We start from the raw sequence: 12,821 nt of genomic DNA, 5'->3' as shown, positions 1-12,821 counted from the left end.
TAATCTCAAAATCAAAAGTATAACTTGTAGCAGCAATCAAACCACCTAGTTCAATTTTTTTTGCCTGCTATGCGTTTCATATTTGACATGCTATACTGATTGCAATTTTTTTTAATACTATACATTTTTGAGTATGAGTAGATTATCACACATGCCTGAGATATTGGAGAGTCATTATTTTCAACAATTGGAGATTTTTGGATACAAATTGATGTCATTCAGATCTACAAATCTTTTCGTCTAGATCTACATCGGCTTCTTTGAATGCATGTTAAGATAAATCATTCTTTGTTTAACAATTTGTTGCAGAAAAATAAATTAGGAAAATTTCTATCATTTCTATGGAAATGGTGTAAATTTATGGGAACCATTCTGGATAGATGACGCAGAAAACATTCAAATAGACGTAATGAAAAGATGCAACGAAAGAATAAGGGAGAAGTACTATTATCAGATACATTTCTTGGAAGCAACATCCAACAAATGAAATTGTCACTCTGTGGAATCATCCCCCCTTAATACAGTAGACAGCAAGTGAAGACATCTCATAGTCTATGGGAATATACTACACTAAAATATGCTCAGTAAAAGGGAAAGGAACAAAAGTCCCACATCAGTCAAGAAAGCCTGATATAAATTCAGAAAATAATCACAAAAGAATCAGAACTTCTCATGTCATAAAGAAAACAAAAAAAAATCTAATGGGATAGTGGGATCATACTTCAATTGTTTGATAGTGGGATCCTCATGGGGCTTTGAAGATGCTACAATATCTTTCTTGTTTTGCGTTTCGCATTTTTATTATATAGTTTGTTGAACAAAGATACATAAACTCTCAAATCATATAGTTATATAGTGTAAATAATCAAGCTTTTAGTACAGTTTAGGGATCTGAAGGAAGTGGAATCATGTGCTACTTTGTTTGACTATATGCATGTTTGTGGTCTGACCATTGGATTAACTACTAACTACTGTACTATACTATAATCTCAGAGTAGTCAGGTGATATATCACGTAATTAGTTAGTTTAGTTTTCTTAAAGTTATAAAAGGGTAATTAATGCATGCTTCTTTCTTTTCTGATAATCTTGGGATTATTTTAATTTTCTTGAGTTAACATAAATCGGAACTCAGAATCAGAACACTGCATATATATGTTGCTTTGTACTTGTAAATCTTACGACTGTCTTTAATGAACAAAATTAGCATTTTTAATTGGGGACACGAAAAGTGATATATAAAAGAGATTTATATATCACACACATTTGAAAGCTAACCAAACCATATATATCACACACATTTGAAAGCTAACCAAACCAAACCACTTGAACTTTCGAATTATACCTGAAACGCTTTGCAAATCTGTGGCCAAGGTCCAAAACATTAACGACAGAGGGGAGGCAATAGCAAAAAAACATACCCAGTTGTCGGAGTGACAATAACATCTTCCATGGAAAATATTTTGTTATAGAAATGCATCTGCCGGTTCCTGCAAGCAAATGAGAGAAGCAGTGTTACACCAAGTCATCAATCATACCCAAGAAACCATAATAATAAACTGAAAACATATTAAATGCATAAAATGATTTAATGCATGGAATTTGGGAAACCATTAGTGAGAAATTGTAGAATTTACACAAAAGATGTTTCTTTGTGAGGTTTGTAAAATAATGTAGATGAAAAACAGAAGGCAAAAGAGATGGAATCAGCTGCTGTGTTGGAAAAAGAAGCAGAGTCTGCAAATCCAGAACTGGTAAAGGTCAAAGAGAGGCTGGAAGCACTCGAGGAGACTTTGAAGGATATTAGGATCATACCCAAGAAACCATAATAATAAACTGAAAACATATTAAATGCATAAAAAAAGATTTAATTCATGGAATTTGGGAAACCATTAGTGAGAAATTGTAGAATTTACACAAAAGATGTTTCTTTGTGAGGTTTGTAAAACAATGTAGATGAAAAACAGAAGGCAAAAGAGATGGAATCAGCTGCTGTGTTGGAAAAAGAAGCAGAGTCTGCAAATCCAGAACTGGTAAAGGTCAAAGAGAGGCTGGAAGCACTCGAGGAGACTTTGAAGGATATTTGGATCATACCCAAGAAACCATAATAATAAACTGAAAACATATTAAATGCATAAAAAAGATTTAATGCATGGAATTTGGGAAACCATTAGTGAGAAATTGTAGAATTTACACAAAAGATGTTTCTTTGTGAGGTTTGTAAAACAATGTAGATGAAAAACAGAAGGCAAAAGAGATGGAATCAACTGCTGTGTTGGAAAAAGAAGCAGAGTCTGCAAATCCAGAACTGGTAAAGGTCAAAGAGAGGCTGGAAGCACTCGAGGAGACTTTGAAGGATATTGTGGTAGAAACATAGAAGCGACCAATTGAGGAAAAGAGAAAAAAATGCAGATCAACATAAAGAGAGAGCAGACCTAATAGCAAATCAGGTGATAACCATATCCATATCCCTGCGAAAAACCAACCAACCCAGGAGGCAACATCAGGACAACCACAAAAGCAATGTAGCAATTTCCACAACACAGAAAATTATTCAGTTGCAATCACAATTCGAATTACTCGATCATATATATCCCATAGATTAGACAACACCTTAGAAACATAATGTCCCCCAAATCCAAGCATCATAAAATCCACATATATATTATTCACACACACATAAAATTCCACATCATCATAAACAATAACCAATGTTCTCCTAATTTCCTCACTAAATTCCTCCACACCCGAATTCCAACACATAAAAAGCGTCAATAGTGCCAACATTACTAACTCACATTGGAGAAGAATATGATTCACTCTGTATATCTTATACTCGATTTGCGAGTGGTAAGTTGGTCCATGTATGGCTATTGATTTGGATGGTTCATGGAATAAAAGAACTTTGGAAGGACACATGGTAGCTGATTAACTGCATTTTTTAGTGTTATTTCATCCGCAAAATTCTGTTAGCCGCCAGAATAGTGTGCAAAACATTGTAAAATTAGGTATAGATCATGGCCTATCTGTTTTAACATTATACTCCCCCCCCCCCCCCCCCCCAAAACATTCTCAATAGCTTCCATTTTAACATTAGCCTACAATTTTAAGATTATTTATTGTTCCAACGACATCACCAGATAAACAATACAATTAAATTTCCCAATTGAACAAACAATAACACAAAAGTAAGAATAAGTTAAAATGGCATACTCTCTTCTCTCTAGCCAAGTAGACATGGCCAAACTTTCCTCGACCGAGAGGCTTTCCGATTTCGAAATCGTTTAGGACCCACCGTTGTTTCTCCACAGCAGGAACCTCTGCAGGTACCTGAAAACACACACACTCAGCCAAAGAACAGATGTTGAAAACTTCGTAATTCAAGACTACTTAAACTATATTGCAGTCAATTCATCGACTAACCAAAGCTGAAAATAAACCATTGTGGTTTTCCCACATTCATTCAATAAACATGCTTTATCTCAAAATTATCACCAATGTTTTTTTTCCCAATTTCCCATTGATCAAAGAATGAACTAATCGAAACAAAGAAACAAAATAGATGCCAAAAATTAGAAAATCAGCGCCGAATTTTTCTAAAACCCTAGCCTCATGCGATTCCAAAATAATTGATTGATGCCAAACAAAAAATAATAATTTTCGAATTCAAGCTAATAAATTTGTCATCTAATAGATGCAATTTAAAAACTCTAATTTGAATATTGTTTCGCTCAAAAATCAAAACCCCAATTTGAAAATTCGTAAATGAATTCTCAAAAAATAACCTAATTGCTGAATACAACATTGAAAGATAGAATTAAATTAATCGTTTGCTAAGGAAAAATCAATCAAGTTAATGCTGAATTTCAAGAACAAATAAACCCTAAAAAGTTAGAGAGAGAAGGAGAGAGAAAAATACCACCACTGAATCGGCGGTGGATGTAGCAACATTTTGTAGACGTGATGGCAGCAGAGGAGTCAAACAACCGAAAGATTTGCCGACCAACATCTGGCGAATCAGAATCGTCGAAGCATGGACGATGAAGAAGATGAAGAAGACGGCGAACGGTTTGAGAGTTGAATAGAATCGGAGGTGAATGATTAAAACTCTTGCGAAATGCAGAAAGATCGATCAAAAAAGGAGAGAGAAATACATGATTCTTTATTTTTCTTAGAGGAGAGAGGACCGAAGATAAGACCATGAAGCGGCCGATGAAGGAGTGAGAGTGATTTGAGAAGGGTTTGACAGGAAAAAGGTGGGGGTATTTTGGACATTTTGACGGGGGACACGAAAAGTTAATTTACGTAAATACCCTCAGGAGCTGGCTTATATAATAGAGATTTATATTGCCCTTATGGCTCATTTGCACCAAAAAAAAAAATACGAAAATGATAAAGGTCGCAACATGCGACTTTTAAGCCGTGTCACAATGATGACATTACATGCTTATTTGTCATGATTTAAATTGGAATATAACATATTTAACTTATATAACCTATTATACATGTTAAAAAAAAGGTAGGAAAATCTTAATATTCTAATTTATTTTCTTCTTTATATCGACTACCTCATTTATATATTTTCATAGTAAAAATATTGCATTGATAGCAAAAAATTCTGATGACGCATAACTTACGTGGTGCCTACATGTACCAATTAAACTTCGACACTTAAGATTGCGACAACTAAATGTTGTCGCAACTTACGACATTTATCATCACCCTAAATAATATAAGTTCAGCAAAAATTATATTTGAAGCCCGTGCGATGCACGGGTTTTATGCACAAAATTTTATAATTTATTTGCTCCAATATTATTGCACCGTGTAGGTTATGTCAAAAGGAAATTGATATTGCTTACCCAAAATGTTGGTATTATATATTATATAATCAACTTGTGAATGAAAAGTTACAACCAAAAATACAATTGTCATAGTACTCTTACAATTCATCAACAAAAATCATAAACAAAAATCAGAATAAAATTACATTGAAATGATCGTCGCAAAGAAAAGTTGATAGGAAAAGAGGGGTTACAAATTTACGATTAATCCTAAGAAAACCAGGCATATTTACAATGTTTTAATTACCGAAAGTTTTAGTTATATTAAAAAATTTGTATTTTATTAAATCAAAACTTTATTTACTCCGTATGCTTTTAAACAAAGTTTTTCTCATTGAATATTTATCTTGTCCACCTAGTATAGGCCTAATAATCAAGACTGATTATATATATTTACCTTATCCCAAAATTGTTATATTTTATTATTTGATAATTATTGCTTGAATACAAAAATAAAAAAATCTAGTATCTCAAGTGACCTAAAAAGTTTAAAAACATATATGACCCCTCCCCTATACTTTGTAGCTAAAGATAATTTTCATTTTTTCAATCAATTTAATATCTTAATTCTCATTCTTTCATTTTAAATATAGGTGATTAAATTTAATAGATAATCCGTACAATATTTGGTAATATTTTATTTCTAGATAAAATGAATATGTTGAAAAGAATTTTTATTTCTCACTTAATTTTTTAATCTCGATCTGTTTTATCTTTTATGTACTACACCCTAACTTTATCTCTTATTTTCTTGTATTTGATACAGTACAATCCAACCTTATCAATTGGATAAATGAAATCAATCTTCTCATTTCATTTATTATATATATAAATTTTAAAAGATAACTATAAGTTCAAAAATTAGACCGTAATATTTACTTATTGATCTATTTTATAATTATAAAAAGTAATCTTGTTATTTTTATTTACTTTTTTAATCTATTCTATTGTTATAAAGAGTAATCTGAAAGTTCTATTTAGTGACATGGCCATCTTATATGGACACTGTAAATGCTCTTGAAAAAAACTTTCCTATATATATACTATATATGTTTCAAAAAAAAAAAAAATACTATATATTAGATTAGGTCGTGTGTATGCACGGGTATTTGAAAATTATTATTTGACTATCTTTTTATTAAATATTTAACTGAAATATTTATCTCTTACATCTATTGCATAATTAATAAACTTGAACGTACTCATTTTATCATATAACATACAATTTTCGCTCTACTACATATTATATATTTTATATTTCATATGATGATTTTACCAAAATATTTGATATGCTTAATATGTTAATTTGAACAAAGTATTAAGTAACGTATTTTCTATTATTGATATGAAGATCTGACTAAAATATTACTAAAATTTTCTAATAATGTCATATTTCATAATCCTATAATTTTGTCCATATATAAACATTTATACAAAGGGAGAGAAAATAAAAAAGAATAAAGTAGATACGTTTTTTTAGGAAATGAGTTTTGGCGGGAAATTTTTACACCAGGAAGTAACATGTGTCATTCATGGTCTTTTTAGTATAATGTAATAGATAAGATTTTTTCAGACATTTTCACACACAAATAAGTTTATTTCGGACAAAATAACTTTTTAGATAATAAAGTTCAGATAAGTTCAAATAATATAAGTTCAGTCAAAATAAGTCCAAAAGAACGGAGCCTTACAATGTTTTTTTAGGCTCTTAGTTATTGACTTGTAATTTTTTTGTTGACCAATTTTGGGATTATACATAATTCTTTTATAAGGTTGGTTATAATGGATTGATTATAGAAATAATGAGACCAAGCTAAAATGCAGCGTGATCCATGGTTTTCTGGCATGCCTATGACCAAATTTCTCTCACTTTTTAAAATTGCCAAGTCAAATCTTAAATGGGATATACTTTTTCTTAAAGTATTTGAAAGGAATGCTAATTATAAATATATTTGTTAAAAAAATGCTTCATTTGAACGACTTCCTCCACTTTGAGTTTTCTACTCTAAAATCTACTCCAACGTGTATTTTTTTCAAATCTTATGAAATCATTCAAACTATACGTCACCAAATATTATACTTTGCGGAATAGATTTCAACTAATTTAATTTGTTTATTTATAAATTAGAGTCGAATATTGTTTACATCATTATACTTTCATTATTATCGCTACTTCATTCTTGTAACTTTGTTTTCTTTCTTTCTTGAATGAGCCTTAAAAACATTACAATTTTTCAAATGAAAAATGGAGGATAGATTTGAACATTTATTTGTTGACTATCACACATAGACTATTAATCTTTTTTTTTGATTCAACTGAGAGAATTATAGCCCAAAATAAAGCAAAAAATACAGAAAAACTAAAACTAACAGACAATAAAACTAACTATGGGGGAACAAGGCGAGGGATGGCCACACCACTGATATCCTCCATTAAGATTCTATGTAAACTGCAAGGAACTAAGGTCAAAATTTGCGAAGAGACGTTCTGGTTAACGCCTTGGTTTGCCAACCAATCTGCAGCTCGGTTCCCCTCTCGATACACGTACACCACTTGCACAACCAATTCTGTACTGTCTATCAATTCGAAGCATCTGTTGAGCATGTGTGTGCATTCTCCCCTTCCATTGTTTCGGCTTTTCATTACTTGCACCACTGCCATGTTGTCTAGTTGCACCATCAGTTTAGGAATTTGCAGTTCCTTAGCTAATTCTAGACCACGAAGTAAAGCCTTCACCTCAGCCATGAAGGAGGAGCACTGACCAAAGTTAGCTGATAGTGCAGATATGAAAGTGCCCTGTTGGTCTCGGATTATAGCCCTCCCCCCGCAGGTCCTGGTGAGCCTTTTGCAACCCCATCTACATTGAGTGCAAACCATCCATTGCTAGGATGTTTCCATTGAACAAGAGTTTCAATTTTATGTCAATTGGCAGACTTTTCTTCCTCTCCTTCGATACTTCTTCTTGCTTCAATGTATCTTACTTTAAGAAATGCCCCAAAGTTAGGTGGATTTTCTTGACTTCGACCAAAAACAACATTGTTCCTCCATCGCCAAATCCACCATAATGCGAGGCAAAAATAGGTTGCCCAGCAAGGCATATCCTCTTCATCCTGATGGTTGATGTTGTTTGTGACCCATTGTTTTAATGCTGCAGTGTAGAATGAATTGAGTTCAGCAGGACCACCCAATCGATTCCAGACAACCTTGGCCAATGGACAATCACGCAGTATGTGTATGGTTGACTCCTCTTCTGCTCCACAAACAAAACATTTTGGATCATCTGTCATATGTCTCTTGTAGCGATTCAAGTTTCCCATCAATCGATCATGGCATGTAATCCACAAAAAGGCTCAGTTCCTTTGTTGTACTGGTGCATTCCACACCAATTTCCAGCAGTCATCATCTATAGTGTCAGCTTCATTTTTCATCAGACTTAGCACCGATTTTATTGTAAATTTCCCTTTGTTACCGTGCTGCCAGTACACCAATTCTGCCACTTCAGGGTCCTCCTTTAACTCATATGCTTCAATCAGCTTCAGGTGATCGGGGTGGAGATATTGTGCAATGATTTCCCACTTCCACCCTTGATTTTCCTCCCACATATCGTTCACCGTTGCTCCAGCTAGATCATCCGGCACTGGTTGAGTTTTCAGCTCCCTTAAAGGCTTGGGTGAGGCCCATTTGTGGTCCCAAAAAAATGTTCGCATTCCATTACCTACAGCTGATCTCATGCCCTCACATAGGAACCTGGCGTTTTCGGTGATGCCAGACCAGACATTCGACATCCCAGATTTTGGAGTGAATATATCCACGTCGCACCTGCCCTTGCAATATTTATGTCGCAACACCTGCGACCATAAGGTATTTGGTTCCGTTAGCATTCTCCACCCCAACTTTGTCAAGAAAGCAGCATTTGATTGTCTAGAAGAAGCAATACCAATGCCACCTTTATCTACTGGCTTTTGCAGCATTTCCCAGGAGATGAGGTGAGTTCAACGTCTTTCCTCATGCCCCCCCAAATGAATTTTCTTGTTTTCTTATCAATATCATCGCAAATGGCCCTTGGGATTTTGGCCGTCTGCATTGAGTATGTGGCCATTGTAGCAAGCGTGGATTTTGCCAACGTTATACGTCCTGCGAGGGATAAGTACTTGGACTTCCAACCTGATAATCTTCGGTCAATCTTTTCACGGAGATGGCTAAATGTGTTTTTTGTGACTCGACTTGTGAGCGTCGACATGCCAAGATACATGCCTAAATCCGATGTCTGTTCAATGCCCAGTGATTGGCATATTTCCGTTCGATTCTCAGCAGTCGTGTTGTTCGAAAAGTACACACAAGATTTCGACAAGCTAACCTTCTGACCTGATGCGACGCAAAATCTATCGAGGCAGTCTTTAATGGTAGTGGCTTGGTCTACACTAGCTTCTGCAAATAATATAATATCACCGGCAAAGAAAAGGTTAGATAGTAACGGCCCATCACGACTGGCTCGGATTGGTTTCCATCTCTTTGATATTATAGCCTCTTCGATAGTTTGGTATAGCCTCTCCATGCACATCACAAACAAATACGGCGATAGAGGATCACCTTGACGGATCCCTCGACTTGGCTTGAAGGCATGTGTTGGTTCCCCATTCCAGAGCACCCGAAGTGAAGCAGACGTAATACACTCCATGATTACATTGATGATTAGGTATGGCAAGTTCATTTGCAAGAGAGTGTCACGAATAAACGTCCAACGAAGCCTATCGTAAGCTTTCTCAAAGTCGATTTTAATTGCCATATAACCTTTTAATCCCTGCTTTTTCCTCATAGTGTGAATCACCTCTTGGACTATCACAATATTATCTGTAATTTGCCTTCCCGGGACAAAGCTAGCTTGCGTATTAGATATCAACAAAGGTAGTATGGATTTAATCCGGTTCACTAATACCTTAGTGATAATTTTATACGCAACGTTGCATAACCCAATCGGACGAAATTGCAAGGCTAATTCCGGATGGTCGATCTTAGGTAATAGCACAATATGTGTTTCATTTAGCTTGTCTGGTAGACCTTTACCTTGCAAAACATCAAGCACCATTCTGTGAACATTAGGTGATATTAAATCCCAATTCTTTTGATAGAAAAGGGCCTGGAAACCATCTGGGCCTGGTGCCTTGAGTGAGCCCATTTAGTTTATCACCATGTCAATTTCGACTTTGGAGAACGGTCTTGCCATCGAATCCCAGTGTTTACGAGATAGTTCCGGGAAAACGTCTGTGGGGATATCAAAAGTGGTGTGTCCCTCATTCTCTTCAGTAAAAAGTAACAGGAAATAATTCACAATATGCTCCTTAATCCCTTCTTCATTGAATAGCCACTCACCATCATTATTCTTGATTGCAGCAATCTTATTCTTCCATCTTCTCGTGATGGTGCTTAGTTGAAAGAACGTGGTGTTCCGGTCACCGTTTTTCAGCCAATCCATCCTCGATTTCTGATACCATACTGTTTCCTCCGCTTCAAGAACTTCATCAAGTTCCTTGCGTAGGCGAGCTTCGAACTTGATAAGCCCACGATTGGGTTGTTCGACCATGGCCTTTTGTACCCCTCCAATGCGTGCCATCAAGCTGCGCTTTTATGGAATATGTTGCCAAAAATTTCTTTATTCCATTGTTGGAGGTCTTCTGATAGCTTGGCTAGCGCAGGGATGAGAAATTCTTCACGGTTCCACTTCTCGTGAACAAATTCCGAGAAAGTTTCATGTCTTAGCCACGCTGCTTGAAACCGAAAGGGCCGGTTGATGGATTGTGTGGGAGCAAATCCATTGGGTGAGAGAAGCAATGGGCAATGATCTGAGTGAATGGATGGAAGGTGTTTAACTTTGGCAGTGTCAAAACGCAGACTCCATTCACTATTACATAGTGTTCTATCTAGGCGTCCACTCCTCCTAGTCTCTGGAGTTAGACCCCTAGCCCATGTGTGAGCAGCTCCCGAAAATTCAACTTCTATCAACTGCATGTCATCAACCCATTCATTGAACAAAACTGATCTTCTTGTTGTTTCATGGCACGAGCTGTTACGTTCAGAGCGGGACCGGGTATCATTGAAGTCACCCGCAAGGAGCCAAGGTTTATTGTGGGTTTGTGCAAAGCTATGAAGTTCAACCCACAGTTCGCTTCTCTTGGTAGGGTCAGGGCTTGCATATACCGCTGTGAAATACCAAGGAGTCGCACCTACCCGCGTTATATTCATTGTGATATGTTGGTTATGCTTCAAAATTGGTTCTACTGTCACCTGTTCTGTTTTCCAGTAAATCCAAATACCACCTCTAAATCCCATGGCATCGACCCTTGTGTGACCCGAATATCCAAGAATCGTTGCGATCATTTGTGCTTGTGCTCCTGCCATATGTGTTTCAACTAGTGCAATTACACTAGGTTTATTAGCACGTACTACCTCCTTTAAAGCAGTTATGAAATTTCGGTTTCCAGCCCCCTGAACATTCCAGACCATGCAAGAAATTGGGAGGTTGTCAGTAGAAATATTGGGAATTCTGTCTTCCATTAAATTTGGGATATTGGAAAGGGTTGTCATGTAAGCTTGACTTATGAGTCGCATTATGCGTTGAATTTCATTTGGAAGTAACAATGTTACAACCAATTCCGGTGGCTCCAATGGTTGCTCCAACCATAAGTCTATTCGAACCTCCAAGATGTGGGTCAGGCGGTTTGCCGTGGCTAAATATGGGATCTCCATTGGTTGGCCCACACATAAGGTCTTCTCTGGGGGGATCGATAGGAGTATCACATCGGATGGTGGAGGAAACATGGTTTGCATCTTCGATATTGCTGCTACTGGCTTGTTTGAACTCTTCCTCCGTGGTCACCTTCTCTATGGATTGGGGTTGATCTTGAGAGTTGGCTTGGAAGACTAAAAAAGAGTTTTCTTTTCCTTGTTCTTCAATTCTTATCCTCGGTTGCGTTGTTCCACTTGGTATGTTAGGGTTTACTTCTGCCAATATACCTAGCCCTTCTTGGACCACCCCTTTCTTTTTTTCCTGATAAATTCTCAAAGGATTTTTAGTAGCATTAGGTTTCCTATTTAGAGGGTTATTTCTTCCTAAATTAAAGGAGTGATTTGGGGGATTTTGAGATGCAATATTTTGAGAATTCTCACCTAAGTCAACCGTTTGGATCGTAGAATCCTCACCTTCCATAATTGTGTCCCTAATAAGGATTCTGTTAGCTGCAATCTCCTGATTGGGCTCGTTTTCAGAGTTATCTGCATGATCTTGCTGATTTTCCAAGGCCGAAAATCTCGAGCCATAGCCAATATTCTCGGCTGATTTTGGGGGATTTTTGGCAGAATTCCCTTGACCTTTTTCATGTGTTGACTTTCCAGCTGATTTCTCGCCATTGACCCCCGTCCGGCCGGCGGTTTGACCTGTTTTTTCCGGCCGTTGCACTCGCTTTCGAACCGGTTTTTTCACTAGCATCCAAGCCCCAAAGTCTTCTTGTTCCTCCGGTCTTAGGGTATCCTGTTTAGGGATATTAATCGAAGTTACAACCAGGTGACTGTTTAGCTCATTCATTTCATCTTCTGTATTGGGAATCAAGGTAGTACATTGGTCATCACTGTGTCCCGCAATCCCGCATTTGTAACATACCATACGAATACCTTCATATTGCACCATCCATATTTTTCCTTTTAAACAGAACTTCGATAGCAAGGGTTTTGAGAGATCTATCTCCACACTAAGCCTCGTGAATTGTCCCCTCTCAGCCTTTGCCGTTGTTCTATCTACTCGCAAAACTTTGCCTATCTTTGACCCAATTTTGTTAAGAAAATTGATGTCAAAGTATTCAACAGAGATGTTGGGGATGCGAACCCAAGCAGTTAGTATTCTTATAGGCGCTTCTTCTGGTACGAAATTTGGTACCCACTTGCGAATTGTGAGGTAACAATCATCAATCATCCAAGGCCCCTGAGT

The 12,821-nt window shown here is 36.4% G+C and overlaps 1 protein-coding gene across 1 annotated transcript; it reads right to left on the bottom strand.

Annotated features, from left to right (window-relative positions):
* Positions 1–10,453: 10,453 nt before the first annotated feature.
* On the bottom strand, positions 10,454–11,425 carry LOC110797975 (uncharacterized). The gene has a single exon (XM_022003106.2). It carries the CDS (start codon positions 11,423–11,425, stop codon positions 10,454–10,456), a length of 972 nt encoding a protein of 323 aa, XP_021858798.2.
* Positions 11,426–12,821: the final 1,396 nt, after the last annotated feature.

The sequence above is a fragment of the Spinacia oleracea genome, chromosome 4 (genome assembly GCF_020520425.1).
Source record: "Spinacia oleracea cultivar Varoflay chromosome 4, BTI_SOV_V1, whole genome shotgun sequence".
In the NCBI taxonomy this organism is placed as follows: Eukaryota; Viridiplantae; Streptophyta; class Magnoliopsida; order Caryophyllales; family Amaranthaceae; genus Spinacia; species Spinacia oleracea.
Note: the sequence above shows the minus strand (reverse complement) of the source record. Positions and strands in the feature narration are given on the sequence as shown.

Coding starts and splice junctions, on each gene's coding strand:
- LOC110797975 (XM_022003106.2), bottom strand. CDS start 11,425: ATGACAACCCTTTCCAATATCCCAAATTTAATGGAAGACAGAATTCCC.